The sequence below is a fragment of the Manacus candei genome, unplaced genomic scaffold (genome assembly GCF_025592945.1).
Source record: "Manacus candei isolate 608988 ecotype Guabito, Panama unplaced genomic scaffold, ASM2559294v1 h1tg000008l, whole genome shotgun sequence".
Lineage (NCBI taxonomy): Eukaryota > Metazoa > Chordata > Aves > Passeriformes > Pipridae > Manacus > Manacus candei.
In genome coordinates, this window is record NW_026138056.1 from 29,805,369 (window position 1) to 29,824,588 (window position 19,220).

A 19,220-nucleotide genomic window follows, 5' to 3' on the forward strand; every position below is an offset into this window, starting at 1 on the left:
CTGCTGGTGACTGACTGAAACAAAGCTCTGTCAGATTCCTGACATGCACAGTCCAGGGCTGGGGATGTACAGGGTATTAAGGTCAGTCATGCAGAACAAAGCATGTCTGGGTGAGCATTGACTTTGCATGTTATTATTCTTTAGCCCACTAATCTTGATTGCCCCACCAAAAATGTGGGCACTTGCCCAGCTATGAAAGGAACTGGAACTGCTGGAACAGGCCCTAAAAGCATTAGGATTACCTAAATGCAAACACCATGTCCACGTAAGGTGTCTGATAGCAGGTAATGACAGTAAAATGGCTAAATCTTTAATGCCTGGAGATCTAAAACCATTTTTAGAATCATCTTAGATCTGTTTATTGTACAAATACGTATTTATTTAGAAGTTCTTATCAGTGCATAGGGAAAATAGTCCTGAAACAGATGAATATGTCGTTCAGATAACACTACCTGGCTGAGATATTCCCTTTTTAAGTATCTGCAGCATTGTTTTTAGAAAAAATCTTTATTAAAGATTTCAACTAGGAGCATCAGTGTTGGTGAACATTGCAAGTGTTAACACACAAGTTTTACGCAGCAGGTTTTAACTACTAGCTGGCCCAAATAAGTACAAAATTGCAATGTCCTGATGCTTTTCTTGCAAGGTATAAGCAAGTAGAAACATCCTGTTGGAGGCAGTTCATGCATGCCAGTGCAACTTCTATTCTTTGTTATTTGCAGGGATCTCAGTTTGGGCAATTTCATGCTACATATAGTAGGAAAAACTGGCTGCAATACAGTATTGCTGTGTAAACACCACTGGAGGAGGGAAAAATGTTTTAAATCTCAATTATTTTGAAAATGTTGCAATCTAATATGCTTTTACTGTTTGTGAACATACAGGAAGTGTAATCTAATTTCAGGAAATTGCATCTAAGTATTTGCCCTGTTATGGAAGAATCATAGTTCTGGTTTGGTTTTCACCTCTACTGTATATGAATTTTGAATGACTAAGGAGTTTATATGGTGTAAGAAACCCAAAAAAAATCCCCCAAAGATAAATATCATTGGACTGTATTTCACAGTTCTCAAGATACTTGCTTCCAAATGTATCTCCTGCATATGTATACACTCCTTGCAGTTTAAGATTTGCTGGCTCACTACCCACCTCACCAGCTACACGTGCAACCAGTTTCCCTGAATGCCAGGCCCTGCTTTTCCTCTGGGTGGTTTGGAGTCAGGTTGAGACTGACATGTCACCTGTCAGCGATGCCTCTTCCAGATGCACTTCCCTGCCTTCTCCATCTCCTGGCCTAATAGCCTTTTTCCTTACTGGTACTGTTTGATCTCATCCGATCTCACCTTTTCCCCCTGGAAGGCCTGAGTCACTCTTCTGAGCCTTTTTTATTTTCCACCAAGAGGATGCAATAGCTTCAAGCAGCCAAAGTACTTTGCTGCTGGTAGACGACTGCATGTTCTCTGCTTCCTGCTTAACCTTGCTCTGTAAGCTGATAAATGTTGGGATGGAGCAGCATGAACTGGTAGAGGTGCTATTTTGCTTCTGATCATTTTTAACTTGACAACAAATTTTCTTTACATTGAGCTGGTCTTCTCAGGATTTTACAAAACTAAAGCTGTGCCCAGGGACAGATGTTAGGGGTGTGAAGGCAAAGGAGTTGCTGACCTGTTTTGATCATGTCCTGAGAAGTTTCAAAGTGGTACCTGAAAGCAGAGCCTAGAGGTTCTGCCTGAGTTAAAGTGGGCTTTAAAGTGGGCAGTGTTAATAGCAGAGGTTTTTTGGGTTGACTACATGACTCGGGTTCAAAAGATCTTCTAAGAAGATTCTTGCTTCTGGCATCTCAGGCAACCATGCAGGATCAGCAGGTATTCTCCAGTTTGCTCTTCTAAACTTGAAAAGCCTCACAGTATTTGGGTTTATGTCCTTGATTCTGTCTCAAGAGATGATGTTACATATCTAATATCTAGACCAGAGAAAATCTGTAAGGAGGTAAGAAATTACATTACAGTTCCCTGATTTTTTCCTATGCTTCTGCCCCAGGATAGATTCTGAGACTGGTTTGGGCACCTTTTCTTTTATGTGCAGCTTAACTTGATACTAATCTAGCTATTTGAAGGAAAGGAATAAGTAATCATCTGATTCTTGACAAGACTTAGTATGTTGACAATAGGAATGGGATAATAGTAAAAACTAGCTTTAGCTTCCAAAGGGTTTTACCCTATGTTCTTCTACAGTCCATGGAAGAGGAGGTCTTCTCTGAAAGACGAGTCAGAATGGGAAGCTAATACTTTGAGTGGCACCCCAGAGAGCCTATTTCTTCCTGCTGTGTGCAGGTGTGAAGAGACTTGTGCTGTTTGGAACCTCCATCAACAGCGCCCCAGGCATCTATTTCACATCTAAGCCCTTGTCCCCACAGGATGAAGTCCTTTGGGAGCCCTATTCAGGTAAACATCTACACATATTCCTAACACTGTACAACACGATTTTGCTCAACAGGAAGAGAAGCAGTAGCAGTCCTTCTCACTCCAATGCTGCTGAGAAGGATGTTGGTATCCCCATCACAATGCAAAGACCCTTCCTCTGTAAAGGATGAGTGTCAGGCTCTGCCTGCCAAATTTCTATACCTGTGATGCCCATCTTGTGACATCCTGAGAATAAAAACTAATGAATAACTATAGTTATAACTATAAAACTTTTTTTTCCCTGTGGTTACCTTCACTGTGGTTGATCAATATCCATAGTAGTGAAACTCTGCTTCTGATATGCAATGAAAAAAAAGGCTAAAGCTTTAACACCCCTCTAAGATCCAGTGGGCACATCTGTAATTTGTGATTCCAAATTTCATAGGCTAATTATTCATCATTGGTAGAAATATTTGTTTTATCATTATTTATTCCGAATCATTTTTACATTCCTTGTCCTTGCCCTTATGTCCTTATTGTTCCAGACCACACAGAAAGGACAAAGTTGGAGGTTTTATTTGGGGCTATTTGTCTTTATTTACAGAGCTTTGGGATGGGGTTTTTTGTATGTCTGTGGTTTCTAAAAGCCAAGCCAGAGTATTTGCTTTCTGAAAGTCTCCTCTGTGAGCAGGTATTCCCTGCTAATGTGTTTCTGTTTTACGTGGATCAAAGGCCTTTTCACTGCTAAAACTACAGTTATGGAAGATTTTTAGTCACCTTGATCTCTTTTTTAGCATTGTAATGGCTGTGCTGATTATCAAATTCTGTAGATAAATAAAAACATTTTTATTCTAATGGGTGGATGTTTGCTATTAAAATTAGATACTACTGCTAAATAAAGAAGGCTTTTCAAAGCTTCCAAAGTTAGACACAAGCTAACACAGCTGCAAGTCACTGCGAGCTGACCTGGATCTGACATCAGGTCTTTTTGTCTGGAATGAGGAAAATGAAGCATGGAGTCCTCTTTCCAGTCACTGCAGGCTTCTGGAGCTTTCTCTTTCACCATTGAGGCAGGGGACAATTCGAGAGCAGTCACACCATTGCCACAGTAAACTTTGCCCTTGGTGTAAGCATTTCCCTTTAAACTTGCTTTGAACATGCTGCTGACAACGTACAGGACACACACTGGGACTGCCAGTGTGTTAATTGCATTATAGTAACACTCTGTGGCTTCAGCGAGGGCTGGGACTCCAGGGCTGGGTGCTGAACACGGGCACACGTGAGCCTGCACATCCCTGACAGCTGGCTACCTAGGGCAGATGCAGCAGCATCCAGATCTACAAGAAGGATTATTTGGACCCATGCTCCGTGCTGGAGAGCAAGATGGCTTTGTTCTGACTTGAAAACAGATGTGTCGCACAAAGTTCATTGATAAACACAGGCTGTGCCCAGCTCTTGTAGCTCAGAGGTAATGAAATGCCAATATGCTGGAAGATCTTGTGCATATTGACATACAAAGGAAAACTTGCAGGTTCATGTTTTGTTGCTTCATAATTTCTGGTCTAGTATTGCCCAAGCAAACACCTCTTGAGCTGGAGTAAAGCTTCCTTAGGCCAGCTATGCAACCATAGCACATGTTTCATCATGTGTACCTGGTGATGACATGGCTGGGAAGGGAAAACCGCACTTGTACAACAAGGAAACAGAAACAAAGCTGTGCTACCTATGCAATTTTTCCCATCCATGCCTTGGGGCTGAGTAACTATTATTCAAGGACTGCTTTAATATTTTTCCACAGCTAGGGATAGGCTGAAGAGTAAAATTTGGGCTGTGGTGTCCAATTTTCCTGACAATTTTTAAGACTTTCTTAAGATGTAATGCTGTCTAGAAGAAGCCTACCTCTTAGAAAAGGTACTATATGCAATATATCTGTATAGTAGAAAGAAAGCAAGGTCCTCCCTTTTTTACAGTAAAGGAAAGTACAGTGCTATCAGATTGGGTTCCTTCCAGGTTAAACATATGGGAAGTTTAATGAATAAAGGTCTAGGGAAAAAGTTACACCTCCTATGGAGCCTGATTAGCGATATGTTGCAGATGAGGAGGTGGTGCTGTGCCCTGCCCAAGCAGCAGGTATTGCGACTCCAAAAGACAAAATATGGCTTAGCTTGCATGCAGTGGGTAATGCTATGGCTATGTGAAGAAAAACCTCAAACTGCTGGCTACAGCTTCCCAGCTCCCACATCAGATGAAGCATCACTGCACGATGCACACCTGCCCAAACGAGTGGAACGAAGGTCTCTGTGCACTCTTTTGCCTTGGTCATTTTTTTTGCACTTGGTAATGAAGGACTGTAATATCCTCCCCTCCTACAAGGTGTAAGAGCTTGACTACCTCTGGAAAGCATTCACCCTGGCAGGCCCAAGCTGCCAAGGTGGCGGTTGCTCCTAACTGTGGCTACGTGCTTGCCGTGCAGCTGATTTCCACAGAAAAATTCACACTTCTCATTGTAAATTTGATTCTCCTTTTCTTGGACAACATATAGTCTAATGTGGAAATGAGCAAAACTTCAGAGAATTTAATCTGTCTGCACTGAAACAGTAATATGTGGCATAGGAATTCAACGCTTTCTGTAGGAATACATGTATTTGCTGCTTCTCTTTGAGTATGTCTAGAGAGGAGACTACACAAACAAAAAAAAGGTCTGATCGTCATGTCAGCCTCGAACCAGGCAGGAACTGAGATTTACAGGGATGAATCTCTGTGGCTCAAGCAGCTCTGGGTATCTGAACGCTTTAGTTTGGCTCCCAAAGTAAGAGCCATATTTGGCCAATATACATACTGTACTGTCAAGGTAAAAAACAATGTATATTTTGTAGCCCAGGCCATTTGTACTTTACTCAGAAGGATACATCTCTGGTCCCTCTAGTTACTTTATTTGCTGTGTGAGATACCACAAATTTCAGCACTATACTGTTTCAAAGTTTTGAGATGTAACATCTGTGTGATATCACAGCCAGTAATCCATAACACTGCATTAATTTGCAAAACATTAGAACTTTGTAAAAATTGAGAGATATTTTTCACTGTATCCTAACAGTCATAAAATAGAAATAAGAGTTCTTTTCTTCTTATGTCTTGTATGAACTTACATGCCTAGACCTGAAAAATTTGTAAGGAGAATAAATCAGACCAAATGACTTATGGGAAGATTCAAAAATGTAGCAACATTGTGCACAGGTATGCAGCTGGAGCTCCAGGTACTTAAGATCCAGGAATACTGTCTCACCACTAGATGGAAATAGTGGATTTTACATCTTCTGCTGCATTATCAGCACTTATACCTGAATACTATTTGCATATTGTAAGCCATCTGCAGCCAGCACTGCAGAAATGTGGATCCAAAATTCTTTGCTAGCATACATGGAACAAAGCCAAGATTTCTATTTCTAGAAATTGTTTCTGCTTTATGAGACTGAAGACTTCTTAATTCCTGAAGGATGATTCTGTTTGATCTCTAATCTAATTGTTTTTCATTTATCCTTTCTGTAAGCAACCAGAGAAGAACTGCAGGATGGACAGAATGTTGGTTCCACTACTCCAAATTAGTTGGTAAACATCAGCCTAATTTAAAATGTACTCTGAAGTATCTTGCACAAGATGGGGGAAAAAAAGATTAAAAAAAGAAAAGATAAAAGTGGAAGGAAGTTGAAAATCTTGTGTTTCAATGTACCTACTTAATAACAAAAAAAAAAAAGCAACCTGTCTTGCTTCCTTATGAGCAGACGACATATAGCATTGTTTGCATATTAAAAACAAGTGTATAGTCGGAGAGGCAGAAGGTAATTAAAGGTAACTCCGTAGGTAAGGATAGTTAAACAGAAGGATTTCTTTTAAAAAAATCAGTTTCGAAAATTATCTGCTTACTCTGTGTATGACAACTCTGATTTGCTGCAAAGTATTGAAGCTTCCAACCACCCTACAGAGTTTCACCACTGTAAAACATAAGGGAAAGCATCCTCCTTGCTCCAAAAGTCTTGGCTTCACAGCACCTTCTCATTTAAATGCTGGAATGAGCATAGAGCCCTTGCTGTCTTTTCTGGGTTTGACACCTTCACCTCAAACTCCTCCACAAAAGTACTAGTAGTGTAGTGACGGTTACTCCATAAAAAACCCTCCAGACACCAGGTGTATCTTCACATTTTTCTTTTTCTGAACTGGAGAAAGTAGCTGTGGGTTTCATCCAGTCTGATACAAGGTCAAAAGAGACAGAGATTGGCATAAGCCTGATGGTAGAAACAAATCTTTGGAGTACATTGGAATCAGGATTTCTGTTGTGACTTAGAAATAGCAGCTTCCTCACAGAACATGACAGTAAATCCCTCTGCTCACCTGGCAGAATTTGGCAAAAGATTGGCCCGAACCACACAGGGCCTGTTAGCAGCATATATTTTATGATGCCACTTCTGTGCCAGTGTACAGTAGCGGCTGCTGCAGTGTTTTCCTTTAAGAAGTAGGAATTAGGGTATTGCAGTTCAATATGGACTGAAATTAAGATAACAAATATGCATGTTTCCAATGCTAAAGCATGAGATTGCATTCAGGCTTTGATTTCTTCTTGTGTACTGCAAGTACCCACATTAGTTCTGTATTTTGATCAATCTTGTTTGCTAACACTGTGTGTACGTAACAGGTCTGTTCCTAGGTTGCAGCAAGCTATGGATTGCTATAGTTCAGTAATATGTGATATACCAGTGGGATTTGGGGGGTTGTTGGGAAGGTTGACAATCAATCCCAATAAACTGCTTTGGAATGCTGATGCCTTATTGCTCTGTCTCTGTGCTATATGATGCTTCTTCATTCCTGAATTATCCTTCAAAAAAGTATGATATATATAGAGCACAATTTAGCATTCAGTGCCCAGGACTTCGTGTTTTTTAACTTCCCTGGCGCCAGAATCTCGGAGTCCGGGTTGAAGCCCATGAGTGCCCAGTGCTCAGCGCACCGGCCTCTTTCGCCACGGTAGGTGCCTGACGCTTTTGTGCCCGAAGAAGCGTTGAGGTCACGACATCCCCTGGCGGGAAGCTCTGTCAGTGTCCCACCGTTCCTGGGCGTTCCCGTCCCGGTGTGCAGAGAGGGGGTGCGTGTGTGTGTGTGTTTGTGTGCATGCCTGCATGTGTGTGCGTGTGTGTGCGTGCGCGTGTGTGTGCGTGTCTGTGTGTGTGTGTGTGTGTGTGTGTGTGTGTGTGTGTGTGTGTGTGCGTGCGCGCGTGTGTGTGTGTGTGTGTGTGTGAGTGTGTGTGCGTGTGTGTGTGTGTATGTGCGTGTGTGCATGTGTGTGTGTGTGCGGGCGGAGGGCGGGCTCCATCCCGGCGTGCCCGCTCTTGCCGCCACTGCCGCGGGCGGGACTCGCCGGGCGGGGGCTCGGCGGGAGCCCCATTGGCTCTTCCCGGCAGCACATGTTGCCGGCCCCGCTATAAAGGCGACCGCAGCCTTGCTGCAGCCCGTCCTCCTGTCTCAACGCTTTTCCAGGGACGTCGCCAGCTCCAGCGCCGCCGCCATGGCTATCGACCCGTTTTTAGGCAAATGGTGCCTCATCTCCAGCGAAGGCTTCGAAGAGTACATGAAGGAGCTGGGTAAGGAGCCGGCGGCTCCCTGCCCCCGGGAGGGAGGGAGGAATGGGTGGATGGAGGGATGGATGCCTCGATGCCGCCTCGGGGACGTGCCGCTGTCGCCGCGGCTGCTGGCCGGCGAGGCTCTGTCCAAGGTCCGCGGCGAACGCGGTCCCGGAGCCGGGCCTGAGGGTGGGGTGCAGCCCGTCCGTGAGCCGCGAGTGGGCGTCGGCTGCGGGGTCGATGCTCCGGGATGCGGCTCCGGGGACTCTGCGCTCCCCTCCCCCGGCGCTTGGGAGGGACTGCTGGCTGGGAGCAGACCCTTCTTCCCGGGAGAGCTGCCGCCTCCGGCTCCCCGTCCTAAAGATGTCGGCACGGTGTTTTGCACCGTAATAATTGCTGGGAGCCAGGTGTCAGTGGCGGCAGGCACGTTCCCGCCGCCCTGTGCTGCGCCCTCCCCGCTGCCCCCTCCCGCCGCAGCACCCCGGATTACCAACCCGTGCCAGCAGTCCGGCTGAGATTAGACCTGTTTGCTCCTCCCTCTCCGGGTAATGCCCGGGGCGGGGGCCCGGAGTGTGGGCGCTGCCCTGGCCCGGGAGGGGCGGCGGGTCGCAGATGCCGCACGGCAGCGCTGGCTCATCGCGCCCTGCTGAACCGGGGCTGCCTCCTCGTGGAGTCACCTTGGGTGTCTCCTCCAGAGAAAGCCTCACTGGATCACCTGCCTGTGGGTGGCTGGCAGCAGGCTGCCCCGGCGGAGGCTATTTGACTGTTTTTTCCTGTGCGTAGCGGCACCCTTATCTGAGGGGGGTGGTCCTGGCATGCTATTCCTGCGTCCAGGTTTGCCCTACATTTTGTAACACGGAGTTACCAAATGAAGAGTAGACCTAACAGACCAGGAGCCTCCTTTGCAAGCTCAGATTTACCACCTTCCTGTGAGCGTCCTGGCTGAGAGGTGATACCTGGCAGTGTCTGTATAGACCAGGAGCTGTTATTTTCTGCAATTTATTCACTGATGAAAGCCAGGATATTTTCTCAAGAGGCAGAAAATGTAGCCTTGTATTTAGAGGGAGGAGAGGAAGGAATTTAGGTCTTTTGCTCTTCATGCAAAATACAAAAGGTGTCACTGCAGACACTGATGGCTGTGCACACTGCAGACAGTGGTGGCTGTAATTATATTTTGAGAGACCTGTCAGTATGTGATAGCTGTGATGTGAAAAACCCTTCTGGACTGAGGCCTTTGGGAGACTTTGGAGGAAAATCAAGAATTTTAAGCTCAGCTCTGTTGAGCCATGGATTAGGATGCCGTGGTGCTCATGTCCAACAGCCAGATCTAGGTGTGTGCCAGGTTGCAACTTCAAAGTAGAAATTAAGTGGTGCAACTGCAGAGCACCTCCCCTGTATAGGCAGCAACTTGAGTGTTGTTTGGTTTTGGATTGCAATCATAAACCAGTCACTTTTCCTTTTTACAATTACAATTTAGGCAATTAAATTTACTCCAAGTCACACTTTAGGAACCATTTAGAGTTTTTCACCTTTTCTGGCTATTTAGAAAACTCTCTGCTTTTGATCCTATTGATGCACCATAAATGAAATCATGCAAATTCTGCTCAGTCAGTGTAAAAGAACATTTGAGGACAAAGAAGTTTGAATTTCACTCCTTGCCAGATGGAAAACATATGCAGCTCATCTCTATTTGGTTGGATTCCAACCTGTAGCTGATCAAATAAATCACTGATGACCCTGGACTGGGGTGACAACAATGGGGTGTGTGTGGGTGGGTCACCGTGGCGATAGTTTCCAGTTCTGGTCAGAAAAGCTGGACTGAGGATGACTCGTTTTTCTCTGTGGGCTCAAGCTTAAGGCTCTCTCCTGGAATCTCAGTTAAGTCTGGAGAAGTAGTGTCTGCAAAGTACTTTATTGCCACCTCGCAGAGAAACTAATCTTTGCTTTGTGGACCCACCCCTCACCCAGGCATCCTGTGCAAGCCTGTTGTGCTGATGCATGACAAGATTTTCTAACTACCCCAGCTGTGGAGCCCAGGCACTCCCTGACTTGGTGGCACTTCTGGCTCCATTTCATTGCATATCGGTTCTCTGTTTAGATCTGCACATTCCAGATTGATGGATTCACATTTGTTGCCTGCTAAGCTCTTATTTGTATTTAGGTCCTTCAGATCAAGAAGATTCAAAACCCCTGAAACAGTGCATGCATGGGCTGAGGCAGGGTGAATCTCTTTTGCTGAAGAGTTTTGATGAATTTTCAACCATTCACAAAGCTTATTTCTTCATTTCTTTTGTGAGCTTTTTTTTTTGCGTGTGTGTGTGTGTATGTGTAAGCACTGTTTTGCATGATAGTGGTTTTCTAATTCACAACTAGATACTTTGTATACAGGATGTAGAATATGAAATTTTATTAAAAATGGCATGTTGGTAATTGTGTACAAAGTGGTGGAAGGGTATTTCTTGAGTGAGTTGAAATAAAGTGTATTCATCTGTCAATTAAAAATAATTTGTAGAATTTTTTAAAGTGCTCAGAACTTGAAGGGAATAAGTTCTTTTTCCTTCCTCATCACTGGATAATTTAAAACATCCTTTTTCTTTGTTGCTCTTGAGCTTTGATTCTCAAGTGTACCTAAGTGCCTAATTAAATGGGAATTAGGTATTTGAATTCCTGTGTGGCCCTAAGCCTGAGGGTTTAGCTGACTTTGTGACACTGTGCCTGTTGCCTTGCAGGTGTGGGTATGGCCATGAGAAAAATGGGAAGCATGGCCAAACCAGATGTTTACATTATTAAGGATGGGGACACAATCACCATGAAAACAGAAAGCACCTTCAAAACTTCACAGGTCAGCTTCAAGCTTGATGAGAAATTTGAAGAAAATACATTAGATGGCAGGAAAACTCAGGTCAGTATACTAGACTTTATTGAAAAAGCACAATTCTTTGGGTGTTTTACAGATGGAAATACTGTTTTAAAATCAATTTTGACATCTGCACTAACAATGCTTTATTTGATGTGGGGCTGTCTCTTTAAGTCTCATTGAAATAAATAAATTCTTTTTTCGTTTTTGTTTTTTTTTTTTTAACGTGGATTAAGTGAATTCCAAAGAGGGAAAATGCTGAAATCAATGGTCTTGTGTATTTTGTTGTTTTCATTTTGTAGGAGAAGCATTTTTTTTTTTAGTAAAACTAACAGACCTCTAAATCCCTGTTAAAGCCAAACGCCACTTCATTTGAAGCCTGTGGAAAAAATGCCATTGATGTTTAATCAGAGGCAATTCAGCCCTAGGGTTAACGTCTCAGTCTCATATTTGCATAACAAGAGAGCCTGGTTCAGTGTGGGGTGGGATCAGAGACATGCAAGGCAGCCCTTTGAATCACAGTCCCTAATCTCCAGTTTTACAAAGCAAAGCACTTCTTCTTGCACCGAGTAGGGAGAATATTTATCCAAAAGGAGGTAAAACAAAAATGTCTCATTTCCTAGTGTGAGTGTGTACCACCCCCCTCCCTCCAGGCACATACTCTCAATTCATCTATTATTGCAAGATCAGATAAATGTTACACAAATGCTCAAAGCCCATGTACAAAGAGATGAACAGAGGACATCTTCTGCTCCTGTTAATTGAAGCTGTGAGTACTGTCAAAGGTCTGTCTGATGCAGAAATGTGACTGAGCAGTGAGTTATGAAAAGGAGAGGATCAATAAAACATTTAAGATACTATCCTGGCTCTGTAGATGTCAATGACAAAATTATTGTTGAGTGAGTTGGGGTGGGAATCTTTCATTTGGAATAATGTGTTGGAAAGCCTCAGTGTCCGTCAGATGTCATGGGAAAATACTGATGTTCAGGTTCTTCTTTCAGACCCTTGTCAGCTTAAAAGATGATGGGTCATTGATTCAGGAGCAGGAATGGGATGGCAAGAAGACCATAATAACAAGGAAGCTAGTGGATGGACAATTGGTGGTGGTGAGTTCAGTCTCGCTTTCTGATCCCTGAGTGCTGCTGCCCAGTAGCCTGAAATGTAACTCTAAAAGGTTTTTTTTTCCTTATAGTCTGTACTGAGGCAAATTTAATAAATCCATCTCTTTATCTTCTAGGAATGTGACATGAATGGTGTCAAGTGTGTTAGAGTCTACCAGAAAGCATGAGGACATCATCTGGTTCAATGGGAACTTACTGCAAACGACTCGGTTCAGTGGACAGAGCTCCTTTTCACTCCATATTTTCCTTTTCCCTGTTTTCTAGTATTTCAATGGACTGAGTAGCTGAGTGCAATTCTTTTTAAAAACCGTGATGTAACTATTATGTAACTATTATGAACTTATGAGGCTATTAAATAAAATTGTCAAATATATGAAGTGAAAATGTTTTTACTCTAATGGAATTTTAAAGTGAGGTTTTATAAAAAAATCGCTTTGGTTTTAGGCTTTACTACAAACATCCTTCCGTACAAGATAATGAAAGTTACATAGTTAATATAATTAATAGTAAGCCAAATTTTGACCTAAATCCTTAATTGCTAAAGTAGTAAAATCTGAAATAGAAAAGGCATTCATAGTCAGGCTATGGAGTTTTTTCAAACTTGCATGTTACAAAGTAAATAGCAATGTGTGGATATAAATATGAGATGTTTGTATTTAAGTACAGGAATGTATTTTCAGGTTTAGTTTGTTTTCTCATGTTTCAAAACCACACTTATCTCAAAATATATATATTGATAAGCCAAAAAATGTGATAAACAGGCAAACACATACATGCTTTATTGAAAGGAAGCCTTATTTTAAGAAGACTCTTTGTTTTCCTAGCAAAACTCTTATTTAATGTCTAGTAACATTCTAAAAATTCTTAACCAAAATCTTCTAAAATACTACCTTAAAAACTCATTTTATTTCTTTAGGACTCATTTGAAACACCTAGCAGTGGAGTTTATATGTTTTGAGGTGCCATAATAAATAATCAGAAATATCAGTGTCCTGAGTATTACTTTTACACTGGTTGGGAAACAGAGCCTATAATGCTACTATTCTTCCAAAGATATGTCAGATGAGACAAAAGTAAAAAGGTTTAGGTGAATTTGTGTGATATCTGACAAATATGTCCTAAAAGTGAAACTGTTTGGTGACAGGGAGGTTTTCATGAGATTCAGAAACCTGGAGGACTGGGCAATTGCATAATTCCAGTTTGCAGCATAGTTGTTGCAGAATCCATAGCTACTTCTGCTATTTTAGCTGCTCAGTGAATTTACCATATTACTGAGCTTACCCAAATAGCAGAAAAATCTGTTCTTTTGTGTTCATCCTGCCAACCATGGAAAGTGACTCCTTGGACCACTTATTTATCCTTTTCATAATTTCATGACTATTTAAGAGTCATTTGCTATAATTATGTCAACTGTAAGCATTTATTACTGGAGAATATTTCTTGCAATTTTTTTCCCATGACTCCTTGTAGAGTTGGGCAATCTTCATATTACCTTCATTTAGTATTTTTCCTCACTTTCATGTGAACCCTAAAGATCTATGCTGTATTCCCATACAGGGTATTATAAACAAAAGAAATCTCCCCATAGAAATAATAGTAATGGAAAACAAACTGATCTAATAAGGAACTGAATAAGTTTTGGATCAAAAATACGTTAAGTAGTAGCTGTAGAAGGGGTGCAGCAATCTGTGGTGAAGGCAGGATATGAAAATCCTGCCTCCCTTCCAAAACAGATCATTACTGCTGTAACAGAGTATTATGCCTTCATTGGGGTCACTGGTCTATCACAACTGCTTGTTTATTCTTCTGATACTGGGTAGTGTTAATTGTTTATCTTTTGTTTGAATGGGAAAACCTTCCACTGTCTTTTATAGGACATCCGTTTTGATTACAATGAGATCACTTCTTGTAAAGAAAAGGCAGAAGAATATCTTTTTAGAGTGATTTCCTTTGGAAACAAGGCTTATAAAGTCTGTTTGTGTCTGTGCTCTCCAAATCCAGTCAAACATGAAGTAGAGGCTAGAGGTCCAAAGATAATTTTTCTTCCACAAATGTCACGAAAATAGGTGGCCTGATGAAGGAGAAAGACCATTAAAGTACCTTGATGATAGAAAGACTGCGTATGGAAGTGACATTTTGTTTGACAGTAAATGGAAGAAAAACATCATTAGCGCTCTTGGCACTAAGTTATCTAAGTTATCTAAAGGAAGTTATCTTAAGCACAGAGGCTGACCAATGGTAGGAGGCAGATCAACAGGAAACTGGAATTCTTTAGAGCTAGTTCTTCAGAACTACTTAGGCTCACATATTTATTTGCTTTATTTTGATGTTACTTCAGCCTATGTTGCCAGTCACTTCAATTTAAGTGTACTGTGACCAGGAACTACCATATATACAACCTGTTTGTGTTAGATTAGACCATATACTTAAAAAGACAATTGTTTCATAGTACTGCAAACCAGGATTTATTATGCTCAAGACTTGAAAATATAATTAGTTTCCTTCTGTTATTTATTATGCAAGACAAAAGTTTCACTCCTTGTGAGTGTGTATGCACAATATTTTCATCAGTGTAAAATAATTTTCCTGAGGATTGAATAATTCTGTAGTTCACTGTATCACATAAGATGGCAGTTTTTCTGAGAAAAACTGAAAAAGAAGTTATCTATTATCCAGCCAAGACTGCTTTATAATGCTACACAAATATGAATTAAAGAGACAAGTTTTGTCGTGACATTTTAGTGCATTTAGTTCTTGACATTTAGTTTTTGAAAATACTTTGGAGGGAAGAAAAAAACGTGTTCAGCGAACTGAATGTACAAGAAAAACCTACTGAAAGAGAAGCAATTTCCATATCCACTCCCAATATGTGTTCATTTAAGGTCATTAGCAGTGTCCAATTTATATCTTTATATCTCACTATCTTCTCAAATTTGTGTAGTTCTACTGTTTCCATGGAAGGGGCTGTTGTTATTTTTTTGTTTGTAGAGGGGAGGGTTTAGGTGTAAGATTTTTCACCCAGTGGTGAACTGGGGTAAAGGAGTAGAAAATGAAATTGTTTAGTAATTTAGATTTGATATTCCATCATCTTAGGGAAATCTTGTCTGAGCTTTCCTGGAACACTAATGTGTCCCTGTGCTTTGGGGAGAGTATACTGGCTCTGTACAGTGCTCATACTATCAAGGGTTTTCCTCTTATGGTTTAGTTATATGATTTCTTTCAAAATTGTTATCTACTCTGACTGCAATCACTGCAGTTAATATTGGCTTTTCCTCTTCCTCTTCCCTTCCTACCTCACACATGCACCTCAGAACAAAATTTTTTAAAAAGCAAAGTCAGTGGTGGGAAACATCTCAGTTTTCTGAGGTTATGGTCCCAATATTAGCTGTAAGTTGTCCTAAAAAAGTCAGGGATTATTTCTTCAAGTGTGAAGGTCAAGTGTAGGCAGATAGTTTTGCTAAGCCAGTGGCTACTTGGGCTATATTAACTGTGAGACTCAAACATTCAAAAAGAAATTAATAATTCTTTAATTTTTTTTTCTGTTTTGTCAGGATAGAAGCTAAAAATCTAGTATTGTTGATTCTAGTAAGTATAAAAAATAAACCATCTTATATACTTCTATATAATATTATGTCCAATGTGTTCTGTTGCTTCACAAAGCAGTCCATTCCAAGTAACTCTTATTAAGGTCAGATGCTGAAAATAAGTGCCCTGTAAATATTTCTCAGCATCTCAAGAGGGATCTGGGTCCCTGCCCAGAAGCCCCATTTCAGCTCAGCCGGGGGTGTCGGTCTGTGCCTGAGCTGTTTATCAGAGGGTCAGTCTCCAGCTCCAACTCTAACCCTAACCCTAACCCTAACCCTAACCCTAACCTGCAGATTTTACACAAAAATTCATACATTAAACTAATTTCTGTGAAGAAACTGCCATACTGTTTATATTCTACTTAATTTTTTTTTTAACAAGAGTAAAAGCAGTAATGCAGATGAGTTCCAATCAGACCTTTGCTGGTGACTTCTTCCCTGCCTAAGATTGTGCTAATACAATGAATGGATTAGAAACACTTTGTGCTATGTTGATTATTTGTGATTGTAGGAAAAAAAATCCCACAGTATAAGAGTGGGTGGGAGCCAGTTAACATATATTAATTATCTTTCATGCCTAATTTCAGTCCCATTGTTCAGTCCTGAGAGGATTTAGCACTAATTTCATAGGTTTTCAGAAAATCCAACATCTGTGTAAACACATTTTTGTCCCATGGTTCTCCTAGCTTTGGCTTTTCAGCCCTTGTACATCGAATTAAGTTTTTGTTGACACTTCCCAGAATGATTTTACTTCATGCTATTATTTGAGAGGAAAAGGAAACACTACTACAGACCCCACTCCCAAGATTGAATTTGGCTTCCTTTCCAGCAAAAATGTTTTCAAAATCCATTCTCTCTACTGGTGGCCTTAATTATATTCTGGAGATATTTACATGTGAAGTTCATTATAGTTTCAGAAGAAATGCAGAGTTTCAGCAACACATGCAATCTAGAATCAGTTTCAGATAATGAATGTCCCACAAAAATGTACTGAATTCCAAATAGTATTGTTGAGACTTTAAAATAAATAACAACGTTGTTATTTTTCACAGATGTGCATGCCGAAATTAAATATCAGACTACAAATATCCCACTCTGAGGACCATGAATACCACTTATACAGGACTGGATGTTTGCTCCACCACGCATAGCATCTGGTACTCTTGGAAATTCGTGCTGGAAGTCATTGAGCCTACCTTTGGAGAAGGCATTATCTAAGAGTGAGCTCAGTTCATTGTGCAGTACAAGTATTTAACAGAAAGTTGAGGTACTAAGTGCAATTTTTAGGCTGGTCTGGCGATATGTTGCTGCTGCACACCCCTCTCTCTGTGTCTTGATGTCTTCTGGGGCCATGTGATATAGTCCTGTATGGTGATCTGCAAATTTAAAATCATAAAGAATAGGATAGCCTGCATCTCTTGACCTCAAGAGAAACCTTGAGCTGAGATCAGAAACTTCACAACAGAGTTTCTGGAAACTCCTAGAGTACAAGGGCTCTTTGGATACATGGAAGGTTGAGCTGAAGGCAACTCAGACTGACTCCTCACTCTAGAAATTATGGCCAGGCCTTGTTATGGCTTTGCAATTTAATTCTATAAGTAAAGTATAGAAGTAAGAATTATTCCTATTTTATTGCAGAGTGTATTTAAGGCAAAATATCATTAATACTACCCCTTAAACTGTATAAAGCAGTATCTGATACTGGGACTTGCTCTGAGTCCTTTCTATTATCTCATCTCCACTCATTCTCCTAAACCACCTTGCTTGGTACAGATTAAATTGCACATCAATAAAGTCCAGAAAATTAGATGTTTCTATTCTTTTCATTTGTTTTTTTCTACTGGTGAGATGCAGAATGAAAAGGCAAGCTACATGTCTCTGCTGGGGGTATTGTTTGAACAATCACATTCTTATTGCCCACTTTGTGAAATACGGTCCTTCTGTAAAGAACCAGCTGAACTGATGGCTGCTCTTCTGAAATGGTAACAGAGGAAAGGAAGACAACTGAATAAAACAGAAATCACAGATGCCTCAGTGCCTTACTGTCCTCAGTTTTCTTTCCCCTAGTTGTTAGCACAACACAATCCATGCTTCTCTGAGCCTAAATATTACCCCTCTGTATGTTTTCTTTCTTAATAAAGATTCTTCTTTTTATCTATTTCTTTTAAAGATTATCAGGTCTCTTGCATTCAGATTCTAAACATCCAGTTGGTGTGGTTAACTGGAACGGGGATTAAGAAAGATAAGAATAAATGTAGCAACATCTTGTCCAGTCTCTCTCTTTTCTTTAAGCTTTTGTTTCACTCTTTGTTTTTCAGCACCAGGAGAATGAAGAAAACTAAAGGCACAGCTTTCCACTCTAACTACGTGCAGTGTTATCCATGGCAGCCATCTTGAAAGTCTGATTTTAAAATAGTAAATGTCTGAGCAATATTAGCCCTAGATGTAATTGTTCCCACATGTTCTTTGTTTTCTTGTGCTGAAATGGTTTTAAGAAGTATTTTCTTCAGTATTTAGTCAGTATAGTCCTGACCTAGGAAAGTAGGTAGATATGTGTTTTCCTCAAAAGCAATTCTTTGCTGGATTCAGTTTTTTTAAATAGTGGCAGTGTTACTATTTCCTGAATGTAATTTGCGATAATCAAATGAAGTAAACAACTTAGTCTGAAAAGGTCTACTTCCTTTATTAATCTGTTGTCTAGAGCTCCAGAGACCTGGAAGAAGTTTGATCATATCTGGGTGGAACTGGCACTCTAGTTTCAAGTCAGAACACAAAAGTTTGTTGCTTATATTTTACTGCCTTCTGCCCTGTTGCTATCTTAGTTTACAGGGTTCTGAGATTTTCCCTCATAATTTAGATCTGTTCCCAATTAGTTACATCTGTCAAACATATATTGCTTTGGGAAATTACTCAGTGATATCTGTCCCTTGTAGTCAGTGTTCAAGACACAGTCCATAGAAGTTCTTCAACTAGTTTTTCATCATTGAGTCTGTAGAGCAGAAGAAGGGAACAATTCAAGTTAAGTATCCTTTGATATTATATGTCCAAAATAATTAGTATGGGAAGAAAAATCCCTTGGGATTTTTCAGTTAAAGAAAACACAGATTTGAAAAATTACCTATCCTTGGAAAATAAAGTGTACCAAGCTCTTTGGAATATTTAAAAAAATCTAGGATGAAGCTAAAGCTTATCAGCCATAGCTCTAATTCATGTAGATAATTACTTATTTGGGACTGGTGAGACATCCCTCCTCGTGAATAAAAGCACTGTTTGTGTAAGAGGTGGTCCAGACATCTACCGGAATTTCCCTTTCCCCCAGCTGATAACCCTTTTTTCAGCTATTTCTTTGTTCCACTGCAATTGACTATTTTTTAAAGTCAGTTTTTTTGCTCTATTTGCTGAGATTTCTCTGGCCCTGTTGTACTCATAGCTTTAAATTTCAGGATATGCTTGGCACTTTTCCAAAATTTCTTCTATAAGTTTTACTGAAGAGTTAACTTCTTCTTTTAGGCTGAAGCATACTGAACTGGATTTCTGAGCTGGATTCCTGCTCAAATCAAGATCAAAGTGCATTTATTATAGAGGCACTGACAGCATCTTGTGAAGCAACAGCCTTCTGAATCAATGAAAAGCATTGTATTACT

General features: G+C 40.8%; 1 protein-coding gene across 1 annotated transcript; it reads left to right on the forward strand.

Moving 5' to 3' along the window:
• The first annotated feature begins 7,769 nt into the window (after nt 1-7,769).
• On the forward strand, nt 7,770-12,365 carry FABP5 (fatty acid binding protein 5). Its single transcript, XM_051770613.1, has 4 exons — nt 7,770-8,035; nt 10,744-10,916; nt 11,873-11,977; nt 12,109-12,365. Exons 1-4 carry the CDS (start codon nt 7,960-7,962, stop codon nt 12,157-12,159), a joined length of 405 nt encoding a protein of 134 aa, XP_051626573.1. The 5' UTR covers nt 7,770-7,959; the 3' UTR covers nt 12,160-12,365.
• The last annotated feature ends 6,855 nt before the right edge of the window (nt 12,366-19,220 follow it).

Excerpts from the sequence above, each read along its gene's own strand:
- FABP5 (XM_051770613.1), top strand. The coding sequence starts at position 7,960 with ATGGCTATCGACCCGTTTTTAGGCAAATGGTGCCTCATCTCCAGCGAA. Across the intron at positions 10,917-11,872 it reads TAGATGGCAGGAAAACTCAG|ACCCTTGTCAGCTTAAAAGA; the intron begins GTCAGTATACTA and ends TTCTTCTTTCAG. Across the intron at positions 11,978-12,108 it reads TGGATGGACAATTGGTGGTG|GAATGTGACATGAATGGTGT; the intron begins GTGAGTTCAGTC and ends TTTATCTTCTAG.